The sequence below is a fragment of the Pseudophryne corroboree genome, chromosome 6, assembly GCF_028390025.1.
Source record: "Pseudophryne corroboree isolate aPseCor3 chromosome 6, aPseCor3.hap2, whole genome shotgun sequence".
NCBI classification, from domain to species: domain Eukaryota; kingdom Metazoa; phylum Chordata; class Amphibia; order Anura; family Myobatrachidae; genus Pseudophryne; species Pseudophryne corroboree.
This window is the reverse complement of record NC_086449.1, coordinates 675,652,889-675,670,658: the sequence shown is the minus strand read 5'-3', so window position 1 is coordinate 675,670,658 and position 17,770 is coordinate 675,652,889. Positions and strand designations below refer to the sequence as shown.

The 17,770-nt window shown below is 47.8% G+C and overlaps 1 protein-coding gene across 1 annotated transcript in view; it reads left to right on the top strand.

Moving 5' to 3' along the window:
- SEC24A (SEC24 homolog A, COPII coat complex component) overlaps positions 1 to 17,770 on the top strand; it is a 258,735-nt gene that overhangs the window by 118,776 nt on the left and 122,189 nt on the right. Inside the window, exon 4 of the mRNA XM_063928268.1 lies at positions 6,615 to 6,692. Within this exon, the coding sequence (XP_063784338.1) occupies positions 6,615 to 6,692 (78 nt within the window). The remainder of the gene's footprint in view (positions 1 to 6,614; positions 6,693 to 17,770) is intronic.

Genomic DNA, 17,770 nt, shown 5'->3' with positions numbered 1-17,770 from the left:
CGGCCCTGCAGCTGTGCCGAGCGGCTACCTGGTTGGGGATGAACAGCTTTGTGAAGTTCTACAAGTTTGATACCCTGGCCAAAGAGGATGCTCAGTTTGGGCAGGCAGTGCTGCAGATGTCGTTGCACGTTCCCAACTGTTCTGGAAGCTTTGGGACATCCCCATCGTACTAATGTGTCCCCAATATCCCTTATGGATGCAAGAGAAAATAGGATTTGAAATACCTACCGGTAAATCCTTTTCTCGTAGTCCATAAGGGATATTGGGTGCCCGCCTCTGTGCGGTGACTTTCTGCAGGTTCAGCTGCCTGTTCAGCTGTCGCTGTTTTATGTTGCCAGCTGTTACTGGCCCAGTTATGTTATGGTGTGCTGGTGTATAAATCTCACCACAGTTCTCTTTGTTATGTTCCTTCTCTCAAGTATGTTATTCTCCTTCGGGCACTGTTTTACCTATAACTGCCTGTGGGAGGGGGCATAGAGGGGAGGAGCCAGCACACCCAGTGGAAGAAATTTTAAGTGCACTGGCTCCTTTGGACCCCGTCTATACCCCATTGTATAAATGTGTCCCCAATATCCCTTATGGACTACGAGAAAAGGATTTACTGGCAGGTATTTAAAATCCTATTTTTAAGTTATAAATGATATACTTACGAGCCTTATTTATGTTGGATAAACAGGACTCTTTTTTTTTTTTTTTTCTTTTTTTTTTTTCTTGCCATGATCAAGCAAATGATCTCTGTCTATGACGAGCGTTTTGCGCTCTCCTGTTAGGAGCAGCATATTAAATCAAATTACTTTTTCGTTTTCATACAAAGGCCTTCAATGTAATTATGTCAGATGGTATTAGTCTTTTTTCCAATTAGCATACTGAAACTACAGGAATAGCTGCTGCATTCACATCTTTCATGCATCAAGCTGTTAAATAGGTTGTGCTAATAGGATGCATATTGTACAGTTCATGGAAAGAAAAATCTGTATTTCAGTATTAAACAGTTTGTCATATCCTTATTGAATTCATGATTAATGAAGGAATACCATATGGAATAAGATAACTGAGCAATATCATATACTGTAGTTATACATATTTCTCTTACGTCCTAGAGCAGTGATGGCTAACCTTGACACTCCAGCAGTTTTTGAACTACATATCCCAGAATGCCCTGCTACAGTTTGGTTATTTGACCATGCTAAAACTCATGCAGGACATGCTGGGATGTGTAGTTCAACAACAGCTGGAGTGTCAAGGTTAGCCATCACTGTCCTAGAGGATACTGGGGTCCACATTAGTACCATGGGGTATAGACGGGTCCACTAGGAGCCATGGGCTCTTTAAGACATTTATAGTGTGCACTGGCTCCTCCCTCTATGCCCCTCCTACCAGACTCCGTTTAAAAAATGTGCCCGGAGGAGCCGGTCACACTTGGGAAGCTCCTGAAATGTTTTCTGCATTTATTTTCCTTTTTATTGTTTTCAGGCAGGTCTGGCTGGCACTAGACTGCCTGCATCGTGGGGCTTGAGGGTGGGAATAATGGTCCCATTCCCCGCTGACAGGACACTGAGCTCCTGAGGGTCCTATTCGCAATCCCCACCACGACGAGCATACATTCCCGCAGCACGCCGCCTCCCCTAACAGAGCCAGAAGTAAGAAGTGGTGAGTAGGTGGCCGTAATCCCGGTTAGCGGGTTGCCGGCTGTAATGGCGGCACAAGGGGTAGGAGCGCAGCGCTGATAAGCAGGCTGTGGCTCCAGGCTTCAGAGGCATACAGGGTGCTGTGTGTTCCGCTGTGAGGGGCAAGCTGAAGCCACAACACACACATGCTCACACTGGCAGCAATTCTACAGGGGTTTTAACCCACTGTAGAACAGAAATTTCCTCAGCCAGTATAAAAAAAACGGGAAGACCGCGTGCCATTAAGGGGGTGGGGCTTCACTATGAGCGGATTCAGCAGCTCACCAGCGCCGTTTTCCCTCTGCAGCTATCCACAGGCAGACCGGCAGGGAAACGCAGCTCCTCCACAAGGACTCCAGAGCACCTCAGCGGTACCTGGGGGTCATAGCAAGGGGGGGTGGGGACAGCAATATTTGGTTACTAAACCCTATTTAGGGTACTTAGTTTGCGACCCAGCTAAAGTTGTACTTTAGTTATAGGGGTGCTGTGTGGCTGGCACCATTATACTCTGTGTCTCCCTATAGGGCTCTGTGTGAGTTAACTGTGTTTTACCCAATTTTCCTGTGTGTGTGTGTGTGTGTGTGTGTGTGTGTGTGTGTGTGTGTGTGTGTGTGTGTGTGTATTCTTTCACATTTACTATGTCAAGGGAGGGTGTATCATGCACAGCAGAGTGTTTTTCTCAATCTGGGGGATCACTGCCGTGTACTCGGGATAGTACACATTCTCAGGCTAGTGGATCTGAACCAGTATGGTTAGATTCATTAAAAGGTATGATTTCAAATATTTTGAATAAATTATCCCAAAATGAGAAGGAGACGAAATACTTAAGGCAATCTGTTGATGACCTGATGATTAGAGATTCAGTGGTCATTCCAGCGTCTCAGACCCCTACCATTTGTCCACAGAAGCGTACCCTGGCCCAAATCATGCAGGCTGATACCGATGATGATGATGTATCAGACCCAGAGGAGGGTGAGGTGGACTCGGGAGGGGGTGATGCAGCTTTGTCACAGGGTATACAGGCCCTGATAGAAGCTATTAGAGACGTCCTGCACATCCCTGATAAGGTATCAGAGGACGAGGAGGAATCTTATTTTAATGTGAAAAGGAAATCCTCAGCTACTTTCCCTGCATCTAAGGAATTAAACTCCCTATTTGAAGGAACTTGGGTAAATCCTGACAAGAAGTTTCAGGTCCCAAAACTTTTACTCACATCCTTCCTGTTTCCTCAGGATGACAGGAAAAATGGGAAAACCCACCGATAGTTGAAGCATCAGTTTCTAGGCTGTCACGTAAGATAGTTTTACCTGTCCCTGGGGCAGCTTCCTTGAAGAATGCTGCAGACCGTGAGATTGAGACCACTCTCAAATCTCTGTACACAGCTGCTGGAGTGGCCCAGAGACCCACTATTGCTTGTACATGGATCTCTAGGGCCATTGCAAAGTGGTCAGGTAATCTAATTGACGGGTTAGATTCCTTATCCATGGGGGAGATAAATTTACTCCTACAGCATATACAGGATTCTGCTAACTTTATGGTGGAGGCCATAACTGGACTGGATACGTGGATATCCAAGACTACGGCGGGTTTACAGCGAAGTTTAAAAACCAAACCAAAGGTGGTTCTTAGGCCATCAATGGCAATAGAGGTAAACCCAGAAAACCAGCAACTGCAGGGTCACAGGAACAGAACCCCGGTTCTGCTTCCGCTAAGTCTTCAGCATGACAGTGGACCGCACTGCCTGGAAGACAGGCAGGTGGGAGCCCGTTTGAGACTGTTCAGTCACATGTGGGCAATGTCATGCCAGGATCCCGGTGTCAAAGATCGTATAGCCCAGGGCTATAGACTGGAGTTTCAGGAAATCCCACCTCACAGATTCTTCAAATCAGGCTTACCAGTTTCTCAAGAAGCAAGTATGACTATACAGGAAGCAATTCAGAAACTGGTGCGGGCTCGGGTCATTGTTCCAGTTCCACTTCAGCTGCAAAACCAGGGTGACTATTCCAGCCTGTTTGTAGTTTTGAAACCGAATGGTTCGGGAAGGCCCATTTTAAATCTCATGTCATTGAACCCGTACTTACAGTTGTTCAAGATGCAGTCTGAGAGCCGTTAGGTCTGGAGGAGGGGGATTTCTTGGTGTGTCTGGATATCAAGGATTCGAACCTTCATATTCCGATTTGGCCGCCTCATCAGGCTTATATAAGGTTTGCATTACAGGACTGTCACTAACAGTTCCAGGCCCTGCCATTTGGCCTCTCTACGGCACCGAGGGTGTTTACCAAGGCAATGGCAGAGATGTTTCTCCTCCGCAAACGGGGAGTGACCATAATACCGTACCTGGATGATCTGCTGCTAAAAGCACCATCCAGGGAGAGGTTGATAGTCAACATTGCCCTCTCAGCCCGACTAGTCCAGGATCACGGGTGGATTTTGAACCTACCAAAATCTCATCTGGAACCAACACAGAGGCTTCCATTCCTAGGGATGATATTGGATACGGAGGCACAGAAGGTATTCCTTCCGTTGGAAACCGCATTGGTGATCTAGTCAATGGTATGGGATGTTCTAAGACGAACCCGGACATCGGTGCATCTATGCATTCACCTTCTGTGAAAGATGTTAGCCGCTTACGAGGTGCTGCAGTACGTAAGGTTTCACGCAAGGCCCTTGCAGCTGGATCTGTTGGACAAATGGTCCGGATCGCATTGTCACATGCACCAGAGGATCCGTCTGTCGCCAAAAGCCAGGCTTTCCCTTGTGGTGGCTTCAGACCTCTCACCTGACCGAGGGCCGAAGTTTTGGGAATCAAAATTGGATTCTGCTAACCACAGACTCAAGCCTTAGAGGTTGGGGAGCAGTCATCCAGGGGGAAAAAGTTCCAAGGAAAATGGTCAAGTCTGGAACCCATTCTTCCAATCAACATTCTGGAACTAAGGGCCATATACAACACCCTTCTACAGGCATCACATCTTCTTCAAGATCAAGCCATTCAGGTTTAGTCGGACAATGTGACAGCAGTAACGTACATAAACCGACAAGGCGGAACGAAGAGCAGGGCAGCAATATCAGAGGTAACAAGGATTCTCCTCTTTGCAGAAAGACACGCTGTGGCATTGTCCGCGATCTTCATTCTGGGAGTAGACAAGTGGGAAGCAGACTTCCTCAGCAGACACGACCTCCACCCAGGATAGTGGGGCCTTCACCTGGAGGTGTTCAGGTGCTTGACACGGTGGGGAATTCCACAAATCGACATGATGGCCTCTTGTCTCAACAAGAAGCTCAAGCGATATTGTTCCAGGTCGAGGGACACGAAAGCAGTGGCGGTGGACGCTCTGGTAACTCCATTGGTCTACCAGATGGTGTACGTGTTTCCACCACTCCCATTGATCCCAAAGATTCTCAAAAGAATAAAAAGTTAAAATGTTCAAGCAATTCTCATTGCTCCGTACTGGCCAAGAAGGGACTGGTGTGCGGATCTATGGGAGATTCTCCTAGAGGACCCGTGGCCTCTACCTCGGAGTACAGGAAATTTCCTGCAGTGGAATTTTAACTGGGACGTTTTCTCCTTTTTATGCAGTCAGGTGTGGATGTGGACCTACGTTTGGGCTACATAAAAGTCCAGATTTCGGCCTTATCGATTTTCTTCCAGAATCGATTGGCTTCTCTCCCTGAGGTTCAGACATTTTTGAAGGGGATTCTACACATCCAACCGCCCTTTGTGCCTCCTACGGCACCTTGGGATCTCAACATGGTGTTGCAGTTCCTGCAATCGGAATGGTTTGAGCCTTTACAGGACGTAGACGTCAAGTTTCTTACGTGGAAGGCCGTCACACTATTGGCCTTTGTTTCTGAGAGACGTGTGTCATAGCTGGGGGCATTGTCTCACAAAAGCCCCTATTTGATTTTCATGAAGATAGGGCTGAACTCAGAACTCGTCAGCAATTTCTTCCAAAGGTGGTGTCTGCGTTTCATATCAATTAAACTATTGTGGTTCTGGTCTCTGCTACTTCAAAGTCCTTGGATGTTGTGAGGGCTTTTAAGATCTATGTGAAGCAGACAGCTCCTCACAGAAAATCTGACTCGCTGTTTGTTCTCTGATACCAAAAAATTTGTGTGTCCTGCTTCAAAGCAGACAATTGCACGCTGGATCAGGCTTACTATCCAGCATGCTTATTCCACGGCAGGTTTGCCGTGTCCAAAATCTGTACAGGCCCACTCTACTAGATCGGTGGTTTCTTCCTGGGCAGCTGCCCGGGGTGTCTCGGCTTTACAGCTACTTGGTCAGGTTCGATCTCGTTTGCTAAGTTCTACAAGTTCGATGCTATGGCCTCTGAGGACCTTCAGTTTGGTCAATCAGTTCTTCAGGAACCGGTTTGGGAGCTTTGGTACATCCCCATGGTACTAATGTGGACCCCAGTATCCTCTAGGACGTAAGAGAAAATAGGATTTTAATTACCTACCGGTAAATCCTTTTCTCGTAGTCTGCAGAGGATACTGGGTGCCTGCCCTGTGCTTCGTTTCTTCCTGCACTGTTACTTGGTTAAGTATTGTTGGTTCAGCGGTTGCTGTTCTTGGTTTAAAGTTTGGTTAGCTTGGCTTTACTCTAGTTTGTGTGCGCTGGTTCGGAATCTCACCACTATCCTTTTATATTCTTCTCTCAAAGTATGTCCGTCTCCTCGCTCACTGTTTTCTAGACTGAGTCTGGTAAGATGGGCATAGAGGGAGGAGCCAGCCCACACTATCAATTTCTTAAAGTTTCCATGGCTCCTAGTGGACTTGTCGATATCCCATGGTACTAATGTGGTCCCCAGTATCCTCTACGGACTACGAGAAATGGATTTACAGGTAGGTAATTAGAATCATATTTTTTAGGTTTCTCAAGAATAAAATGCATGGATTTGTTGACTTTTGTTTATGCCAATTTTATAAAAAGAAACTCTGTTTCAGGTTTTCCTCAACCCCCAACAAGTGACAATACTTCAGTTCAGAATAGCTTTGATACAATAGAAGGTGGTGGATTTATGGGTAAGTGCCCGCATATTTGTTCTATCCTACTTGTATAAAATATTGCTGAAATTTGTTTTGCAAAAGAAAATAAGTAGTCATTAAAAAGAATTCGAAAAAATTATTAGATATTTTAGCAGAGGTTCCCAAACTGTGCCGTGGCTCCCTGGTGTGCCTCGGGACACTTGCAGGGGTGTCCTGGGTTGGTGGTCCAGGACCAATTCAATTTATTCATGGTCAATATAATAGGCAAAACCAGTGCTGGTGGCTGCCAGTCATAAAATATGTGGCCAAACAGAAGCAAATCTTGTCCCTCACCCCACAACTGACCCTAAGGATGACATATAAACGCGATCTACTTAATGTAATATTTCTTTCTAAAATTTCTCAATAAGAAATTTTTGGCCTAGGGGTGCCGTGAAAAAAATTCTGATATTCTAGGGCGCCGTGATTCAAAAAAGTTTGGAAACCACTGTATTTTAGCTATTCTCCTCAACATAAACCTCTGTATTAAGAAAAAATAATAAATGTATATAGAGATCTAATTTTTTTTCTTCTATTTCTACTTAACAGAGGGTCATGTTGAGGAAAATATCTGACTGTTATACCTGTTGAAAATGAATAATCCACAGATCTCTCCTTATGTGCCTGTACAGTACCAAGTTCTGCCTACTTCAGTATAGGTTCCCAGTCTTAATATAGAGTATAGACCAGTCTAAAGTATGGTGATAGTGTATATAGTCTATGTTAAATATATTGCACATCTAATTAAAAGCTTATAATTTAGACAAATAGTACTTTTATATACTGTACTTGAAACAAAAATTGCTTCAATATTCTCATGAAGTTATACTGCTATTTAATCACATGGCGCTAAAAGCTGAAGTGGCGTACAAGATGATTTCTTAAGTTTAATACTACTGGTCCATACACCAAATCCATTTTCTCTGACGTCCTAGTGGATGCTGGGACTCCGTCAGGACCATGGGGAATAGCGGCTCCGCAGGAGACAGGGCACAAAATTTAAAAGTTTGACCACTAGGTGGTGTGTACTGGCTCCTCCCCCTATGACCCTCCTCCAAGCCTCAGTTAGGTTTTTGTGCCCGTCCGAGCAGGGTGCAATCTAGGTGGCTCTCCTAAAGAGCTGCTTAGAAAAAGTTTGTTAGGTTTTTTATTTTCAGTGAGTCCTGCTGGCAACAGGCTCACTGCAACGAGGGACTTAGGGGAGAAGAAGTGAACTCACCTGCGTGCAGGATGGATTTGCTTCTTAGGCTACTGGACACTAGCTCCAGAGGGACGATCACAGGTACAGCCTGGATGGGTCACCGGAGCCGCGCCGCCGACCCCCTTGCAGATGCCGAATAGAGAAGAGGTCCAGAAACCGGCGGCAGAAGACGTCTCAGTCTTCATGAGGTAGCGCACAGCACTGCAGCTGTGCGCCATTGCTCTCCGCACACTTCACACCAGCGGTCACTGAGGGTGCAGGGCGCTGGGGGGGGGCGCCCTGGGCAGCAATGTAATATACCTATTCTGGCTAAAATATATCACATATAGCCCCTGGGGCTATATGGATGTATTTAACCCCTGCCAGGTTCCAAAAAAACCGGGAGAAGAAGCCCGCCGAAAAGGGGGCGGGGCCTATTCTCCTCAGCACACAGCGCCATTTTCCTGCCCAGCTCCGCTGCGAGGAAGGCTCCCAGGACTCTCCCCTGCACTGCTCTACAGAAACAGGGTAAAAACAGAGAGGGGGGGCACTTATTGGCGATATTTATAATATTTGAGCTGCTATAAAGGGAACACACTTATTAAGGTTGTCCCTATATATATTTATAGCGCTTGGGTGTGTGCTGGCAAACTCTCCCTCTGTCTCCCCAAAGGGCTAGTGGGGTCCTGTCTTCTATCAGAGCATTCCCTGTGTGTCTGCTGTGTCGGTACGTGTGTGTCGACATGTATGAGGACGATGTTGGCGTGGAGGCGGAGCAATTGCCTGTAATGGTTATGTCACCCCCTAGGGAGTCGACACCAGAATGGATGGCTTTGTTTATGGAATTACGGGATAGTGTCAGCACGCTACAAAAGTCGGTTGACGACATGAGACAGCCGGCAAACCAGTTAGTACCTGTCCAGGCGTCTCGGACACCGTCAGGGGCTGTAAAACGCCCTTTACCTCAGTCGGTCGACACAGACCCAGACACTGAATCCAGTGTCGACGGTGAAGAAACAAACGTATTTTCCAGTAGGGCCACACGTTATATGATCACGGCAATGAAGGAGGCTTTGCATATCTCTGATACTGCAAGTACCACAAAAAGGGGTATTATGTGGGGTGTGAAAAAACTACCGATAGTTTTTCCTGAATCAGAGGAACTGAATGAAGTGCGTGATGAAGCGTGGGTTACCCCAGATAGAAAACTGCTAATTTCAAAGAAGTTATTGGCATTATACCCTTTCCCGCCAGAGGTTAGGGCGCGCTGGGAAACACCTCCTAGGGTGGATAAGGCGCTCACACGCTTATCAAAGCAAGTGGCGTTACCGTCTCCTGATACGGCCGCCCTCAAGGATCCAGCTGATAGGAGGCTGGAGAATACATTAAAAAGTATATACACACATACGGGTGTTATACTGAGACCAGCAATCGCCTCAGCCTGGATGTGCAGTGCTGGCGTGGCTTGGTCGGAGTCACTGTCTGAAAATATTGATACCCTGGATAGGGACAGTATTTTACTGACTATAGAGCAGTTAAAGGATGCATTTCTTTATATGCGAGATGCACAGAGAGATATTTGCACTCTGGCATCAAGAGTAAGTGCGATGTCCATATCTGCCAGAAGAAGTTTATGGACGCGCCAGTGGTCAGGTGATGCGGATTCCAAACGACATATGGAAGTATTGCCGTATAAGGGGGAGGAATTATTTGGGGTCGGTCTATCGGATCTGGTGGCCACGGCAACGGCCGGAAAATCCACCTTTTTACCCCAGGTCACCTCCCAGCAGAAAAAGACGCAGGCTTTTCAGCCGCAGTCCTTTCGTTCCTATAAGAACAAACGAGCAAAAGGACATTCCTATTTGCCCCGAGGCAAAGGAAAGGGTAAGAGACTGCAACAAGCAGCTCCTTCCCAGGAGCAGAAGCCCTCCCCGGCTTCTACAAAGGCGTCAGCATGACGCTGGGACCTTACAAGCAGACTCAGGGGCGGTGGGGGGTCGCCTCAAACATTTCAGCGCACAGTGGGCTCACTCGCAGGTGGACCCCTGGATCCTGCAGGTAGTATCTCAGGGTTACAGGTTGGAATTCGAGAAGTCCCCTCCTCGCCGTTTCCTAAAGTCTGCTTTGCCAACGTCTCCCTCCGACAGGGCGACGGTATTGGAGGCCATTCACAAGCTATATTCTCAGCAGGTGATAGTCAAGGTACCCCTCCTACAACAGGGACAGGGGTATTACTCCACGCTATTTGTGGTACCGAAGCCGGACGGCTCGGTAAGACCGATTCTAAATCTAAAATCTCTGAACCTGTACATACAAAAATTCAAGTTCAAGATGGAGTCACTCAGAGCAGTGATAGCGAATCTGGAAGAAGGGGATTTTATGGTGTCCTTGGACATCAAGGATGCTTACCTTCATGTTCCAATTTGTCCTTCACACCAAGGGTACCTCAGGTTCGTGGTCCAAAACTGTCATTATCAGTTTCAGACGCTGCCGTTTGGATTGTCCACGGCACCCCGGGTCTTTACCAAGGTAATGGCCGAAATGATGATCCTTCTTCGAAGAGAAGGCGTCTTAATTATCCCTTACTTGGACGATCTCCTGATAAGGGCAAGATCCAGAGAACAGCTGGAGGTCGGAGTAGCACTAACCCAAGTAGTGCTCCAACAACACGGGTGGATTCTGAATTTTCCAAAATCCCAACTGATCCCGACGACACGTCTGTTGTTCCTAGGGATGATTCTGGACACTGTTCAGAAAAAGGTATTTCTTCCGGAGGAGAAAGCCAGGGAGTTATCCGATCTAGTCAGGAACCTCCTAAAACCAGGAAAAGTATCTGTGCATCAATGCACAAGAGTCCTGGGAAAAATGGTAGCTTCTTACGAAGCGATTCCATTCGGCAGATTCCATGCACGAACTTTTCAGTGGGATCTGCTGGACAAATGGTCCGGATCGCATCTGCAGATGCATCAGCGGATAAAATTGTCCACAAGGACAAGAGTGTCTCTGCTATGGTGGTTGCAGAGTGCTCATCTGTTAGAGGGCCGCAGATTCGGCATACAGAACTGGGTCCTAGTGACCACGGATGCCAGCCTGAGAGGCTGGGGAGCGGTCACACAGGGAAGAAACTTCCAGGGCGTGTGGTCAAGCCTGGAGACGTCTCTTCACATAAATATACTGGAGCTAAGAGCAATCTACAATGCTCTAAGCCTGGCAAAACCTCTGCTTCAGGGTCAGCCGGTGTTGATTCAGTCGGACAACATCACGGCAGTCGCCCACGTAAACAGACAGGGCGGCACAAGAAGCAGGAGGGCAATGGCAGAAGCTGCAAGGATTCTCCGCTGGGCAGAAAATCATGTGTTAGCACTGTCAGCTGTGTTCATCCCGGGAGTGGACAACTGGGAAGCAGACTTCCTCAGCAGACACGATCTGCACCCGGGAGAGTGGGGACTTCATCCAGAAGTCTTCCACATGATTGTGGTCCATTGGGAAAGACCAATGGTGGACATGATGGCGTCCCGCCTTAACAAAAAACTGGACAGGTATTGCGCCAGGTCAAGAGACCCTCAGGCAATAGCTGTAGACGCTCTGGTAACACCATGGGTGTACCAGTCAGTGTATGTGTTTCCTCCTCTGCCTCTCATACCAAAAGTACTGAGAATTATACGGCAAAGGGGAGTAAGAACGATACTCGTGGCTCCGGATTGGCCAAGAAGAACTTGGTACCCGGAACTTCAGGAGATGCTCACGGAAGATCCGTGGCCTCTACCTCTAAGACGGGACCTGCTTCAGCAGGGACCGTGTCTATTCCAAGACTTACCGCGGCTGCGTTTGACGGCATCGCGGTTGAACGCCGAATCCTAAGGGAAAAAGGCATTCCGGAAGAGGTCATCCCTACCCTGGTAAAAGCCAGGAAGGAGGTGACTGCACAACATTATCACCGCATTTGGAGAAAATATGTTGCGTGGTGTGAGGCCAGGAAGGCCCCGACGGAGGAATTTCAACTGGGTCGATTCCTACATTTCCTGCAAACAGGATTGTCTATGGGCCTCAAATTAGGGTCCATTAAGGTTCAAATTTCGGCCCTGTCGATTTTCTTCCAGAAAGAATTGGCTTCAGTTCCTGAAGTCCAGACTTTTGTAAAAGGAGTACTACATATACAGCCCCCGGTTGTGCCCCCAGTGGCACCGTGGGATCTTAATGTAGTTTTGGATTTTCTCAAATCCCATTGGTTTGAGCCACTCAAATCGGTGGATTTGAAATATCTTACATGGAAAGTAACCATGCTACTGGCCCTGGCTTCAGCCAGGAGAGTGTCAGAATTGGCGGCTTTATCGTATAAAAGCCCATATCTGATTTTCCATTCGGACAGGGCAGAACTGCGGACGCGTCCTCACTTTCTGCCTAAGGTGGTTTCAGCGTTTCACCTGAACCAGCCTATTGTGGTGCCTGCGGCTACTAACGATTTGGAGGATTCCAAGTTGCTGGACGTTGTCAGAGCATTGAAAATATATATTTCAAGGACGGCTGGAGTCAGAAAATCTGACTCGCTGTTTATACTGTATGCACCCAACAAGCTGGGTGCTCCTGCTTCTAAGCAGACGATTGCTCGTTGGATTTGTAGCACAATTCAACTTGCACATTCTGTGGCAGGCCTGCCACAGCCTAAATCTGTCAAGGCCCATTCCACAAGGAAGGTGGGCTCATCTTGGGCGGCTGCCCGAGGGGTCTCGGCATTACAACTCTGCCGAGCAGCTACGTGGTCAGGGGAGAACACGTTTGTAAAATTCTACAAATTTGATACCCTGGCTAAGGAGGACCTGGAGTTCTCTCATTCGGTGCTGCAGAGTCATCCGCACTCTCCCGCCCGTTTGGGAGCTTTGGTATAATCCCCATGGTCCTGACGGAGTCCCAGCATCCACTAGGACGTTAGAGAATATAAGATTTTACTTACCGATAAATCTATTTCTCGTAGTCCGTAGTGGATGCTGGGCGCCCATCCCAAGTGCGGATTGTCTGCAATACTTGTACATAGTTATTGTTACAAAAAAATCGGGTTGTTATTGTTGTGAGCCGTCTGTTCAGAGGCTCCTACGTTTGTCATACTGTTAACTGGGTTCAGATCACAAGTTGTACGGTGTGATTGGTGTGGCTGGTATGAGTCTTACCCGGGATTCAAAATCCTTCCTTATTGTGTACGCTCGTCCGGGCACAGTATCCTAACTGAGGCTTGGAGGAGGGTCATAGGGGGAGGAGCCAGTACACACCACCTAGTGGTCAAACTTTTACATTTTGTGCCCTGTCTCCTGCGGAGCCGCTATTCCCCATGGTCCTGACGGAGTCCCAGCATCCACTACGGACTACGAGAAATAGATTTATCGGTAAGTAAAATCTTATTTTCTCTTACGTCCTAGAGGATTCTGGGGTTCCATTTAGTACCATGGGGTATAGACGGGTCCACTAGGAGCCATGGGCAATTTAAGAATTTGATAGTGTGGGCTGGTTCCTCTCTCTATGCCCCTCCTACCAGACTCCGTTTATAAAATGTGCCCGGAGGAGCCGGTCACGCTTATGGAAGCTTCTGAAGCGTTTTCTGCATTTCTTTTATATGTTTGTTATTTTCAGGCAGGTCTGGATGGCACCAGCCTGCCTGCTTTGTGGGACTTAGGGGGGAGTAAACGGGCCAACCTATTGAAGGGCGGGCCAACCTATTGAAGGGTTAATGGTCCCGTTCCCCACTGACAGGACACTGAGGGAACTATTCGCAAGCTCCACCACGGCGAGCGTACATTCCCGCAGCACGCCGCCGCCCCTAACAGAGCCAGACGAATGAAGAGTGTTTAGTACCAAGCCGGCGTCCCGGTTAGCAGGGCGTAGGCCATTATGGCGGCATGAGGGTACAGAGACTCATGGCTTCTAACTGGGGCGGAATGCGTCTACAGACACAGTACACAGTACCCACACTGGCAGAAACAGCCTTAAAACGGGTTTCTCTTCATTTTAGCACCAGATTACCTCAGCCAGTATAAAAAAAGCGGGAAGACCGCGCGCCATTGAAGGGACGGGGCCTTCACTATGAGAGGATCCAGCAGCTCATCAGCGCCCTTTTCCCTCTGCAGTTGACACAGACACTGACTGACAGGGACGCACAGCTCCTCCGAAGTGACTTCGAATTACCTCAGCGGTACCAGGGGGGTCATAGCAGTACTAAGTCCCCTATCAGTGTACTTAGCCTGCGACCCGGCTAAGCTTGGCATTAGCGATAAGGGCGCGGTGGGGGGCTGGCTCCAATTAACTGTCTCTCCCTGAGGGGCTCTTTGTGGGTTAATTGTGCTAAACCTTTTCCTGTGTGTGTGTGTGTGTGTGTGTGTGTGCGCGCGTGCTGTTACATTTACATTATGTCAGGCAATGAGTGTGTATCTTGTACAGCGGAGTGTTCCTCTTCACCAGGGTGTTCACTACTGGGTACTCAGGTCAGTGCACCTTCCCAGAATAGCGGGGCTGAACTGTAGTGGGTTAATTATATTAAAGGAAGTCTCTCCAATATTTCTACAAAATTGTCCCGCAATGAGAAAAAGTCGCAATACTTAAGACAGACTGTGGATGAGTTTATGATTAGAGACTCAGTACCCAAACCAGCGTCTCAATCCCCTCCCATTTGTCCGCAAGAACGATCTCTGGCCCATATCCTGCAGTCTGATGCTGACGGGTCATACATGGAGGAGGGTGAGGTGGATTTGGATGGGGGTGGGTGCAGCTCTGTCACAGGGAATAGAGGCTCTTATTGAGGCTGTCAGAGATGTTCTGCAAATTCCTGATAAGGTGTCAGAGGAGTGTGAGGAATCTTATTTTAATGTAAAAAAGAAGTTCTCAGTCACTTTTCCTGTGTCAAATGAATTGAATACCCTGTTTGAAGAACCGTGCGTTAATCCTGTTAAGAATTTTCAAATACCTAAAATGTTGCTCTCATCTTTTCCTTTTTCTCTGGAGGATAGGAAAAAATGGGAAAATCCACCGATAGTGGACGCATCAGTCTCTAGGCTGTCACGTAAAATTGTATTGTCTGTCTCTGGTGCAGCCTCCCTAAAAGACACGGCTGATCGTAATATTAAGACTTCACTCAAATCTTTGTAGACAGCTGCTGGGGTGGCCCAGGGACCCACTATTGCATGTGCATGGATCACAAAAGCCATTGCTAAATGGTCAGGTAACCTGATTGAGGGGTTAGATTCCTTATCTAAGGGGGATGTTGTTTTACTCCTGCAGCATATACAGGACTCTGTGAACTTTATGGTGGAAGCCATAAGAGAGAGGCTTGCTTAATTCACGCACCACCGCTGTGGCAGTGTCAGCGCGCAGGGGCTTGTGGCTACGCCAGTGGACTGCTGATTTGGACTCCAGGATAGGCGTGGAAGGCCTACCATTCACAGGAGAGGCCTTGTTTGGAGATGAACTAGACAAATGGATCTCCAAAGCTACTGCGGGTAAGTCTACGTATCTTCCTTCCGCAGCTCCCCCAGACAGGAAAGCTTATTTAGCTTCAAATTTACAGGCCTTTCGGACGGCCAAGTTTAAGGGCAAATCCAGTGGTGCTTCTACGACCTCCAGAGGCGCAAAAGGTAAGCCACGCAAACCAGCAACTGCCGGTTCTCAGGAACAGGGCTCAGGCTCTGATTCCTCAAAGCCTTCAGCATGACTGTGGACCGCGATGCCTGGAATGTCAGGTGGGAGCACCACTAAAATTGTTCAGTCACATCTGGTCACATTCGTGCCGTCACCCCTGGGTCATAGATCATATTTCCCAGGGCTACAGACTGGAGTTAAAAAAGCTCCCACCTCACAGATTCTTCGAATCAGGATTACCAGTTTCACAAGAGGCAAGTATAACCTTACAGCATGTCATCCAAAAACTGGTACAGACTCACGTCATTGTTCCAGTTCCACCTCATCTACAAAACAAAGGGTACTAACTTGTTTGTAGTACCGAAACTGGACGGTTCGGTATGGCCGATTCTGAACCTCAAGTACTTGAACCCGTTTTTAAGAGTGTTCAAGTTGAAGATGGAGTATCTGAGAGCGGTGGTCTCAGGTCTGGAGGAAGGGGAATTCCTAGTGTCTCTGGATATCAAGGATGCATACCTTCACATTCCGAGCTGGCTGCCTCATCAGGCTCATCTTCGGTTTGCACTGCAGGACTGTCACTACCAGTTCCAGGCCCTGCTATTTGGTCTCTCCACGACACCGGTGATGTTCACCAAAGTGTTGGCAGAGATGATGTTTCTACTCCGCAAACGGGGAGTCAATATATTTCCGTACCTGGATGATCTTCTTATAAAGGCACCGTCCAGGGAGGGTTGCTGGACAGCATTGGTCTTTCAGCCAAATTTCTGTTGGAATCAGGGGTGGATTCTGAACCTTCAGAAATCTCACCTAGAGCCAACACAGAGGCTTCCATTCCCGGGAATTCCTTTAGTTGGAAGATACATTGGTAATCCAGTCGATGGTATAGGATGTCCTGAAGCCAACCCAGATATCGGTGCATCTATGCATTCGCTTTCTGGGGAAAATGGTGGCCTCTTACGAGGCACTTCAATACAGAAGGTTTTACGCAAGACCCTTCCAGCTCGATCTGTTGGACAAATGGTCCGGATTGCATCTTCACATGCACCATAGGATCCGTCTGTCGCCAAAAGCTAGGATCTCCTTTCTGTGGTGGCTACACAACTGGGTAGCAGACTTCCTCAGCCAACACTACCTTTACCCGGGGTAGTGGGGCCTTCACCCGGCAGTGGTTCAGGTGCTTGACACGTCGATGGGGATATCCACAAATCGACAGGATGGCCTCTCGTATTAACAAGAAGCTCAAGCAGTATTGTTCCAGGTCAAGAGACCCACAGGCAGTGGCAGTGGAAGCTCTGACGACTCCATGGGTCTATCGGATGGTGTACGTGTTTCCTCCACTTCCTCTGATACCAAGAATTCTAAAAAGAATAAAAAGGGATAAGGTTCAAGCAATGCTCATTGCTCCAGACTGGCCAAGAAGTGCCTGGTACGCGGGGACCTTCTGGAGATGCTCATCGAAGATCCGTGACCTCTACCTCTTCGCAAGGCTCTTCTGCAACAGGGCCCGTTCGTCTATCAAGTCTTGACGCGGCTACGTTTGACGGCATGGAAGTTGAACGGCTGATTCTAGCCAGAAGAGGGATCCCTAACAAGATTATCCAGACTATGAGCCAAGCCAGGAAGGGGTAACGTCTAAACATTACCACTGTATTTGAAAGAAATCCGTCTCTTGGTGTGAGAGCAGAAATTATTCTGCCGTAGAATTTCATCTATGACGTTTCCTGTTTTTTCTGTAGGCAGGTCTGGATGTGGGCCTACGTCTGGGCTCCATAAAAGTCAAGATTACAGCCTTATCTATTTTCTTTCAGAATCAATCTGCTTCACTCCCTGAGTACCAGACATTCTTAAAAGGTGTTCTGCACATCCAACCTCCCTTTGTGCCTCCCATGGCACCTTGGGATCTCAATTTGGTGCTGCAGTTCCTTCAGTCGAATTGGTTTCAACCGTTACAGGAGGTGCACGTACAATTTCTTACGTGGAAGGCCGTCACACTGTTGGCCTTGGCTTCAGCAAGACGTGTGTCGGAACTGGGGGGCTTTGTCTCACAAAAGTCCCTATTTAATTTTCCATGAGGACAGAGCTGAACTAAGAACTCATCAGCAATTTCTTCCTAAAGTTGTGTCTCCGTTTCACATCAACCAACCTATTGTGGTTCCGGCTGTCACCGACACCTCTGCTACTTCAAAGTCTTTGGATGTTGTGAGGGGTTTGAAGGTGTATGTAAAGCGCACAGCTCGTCACAGAAAATCGGACTCGCTGTTTGTACTATATGATC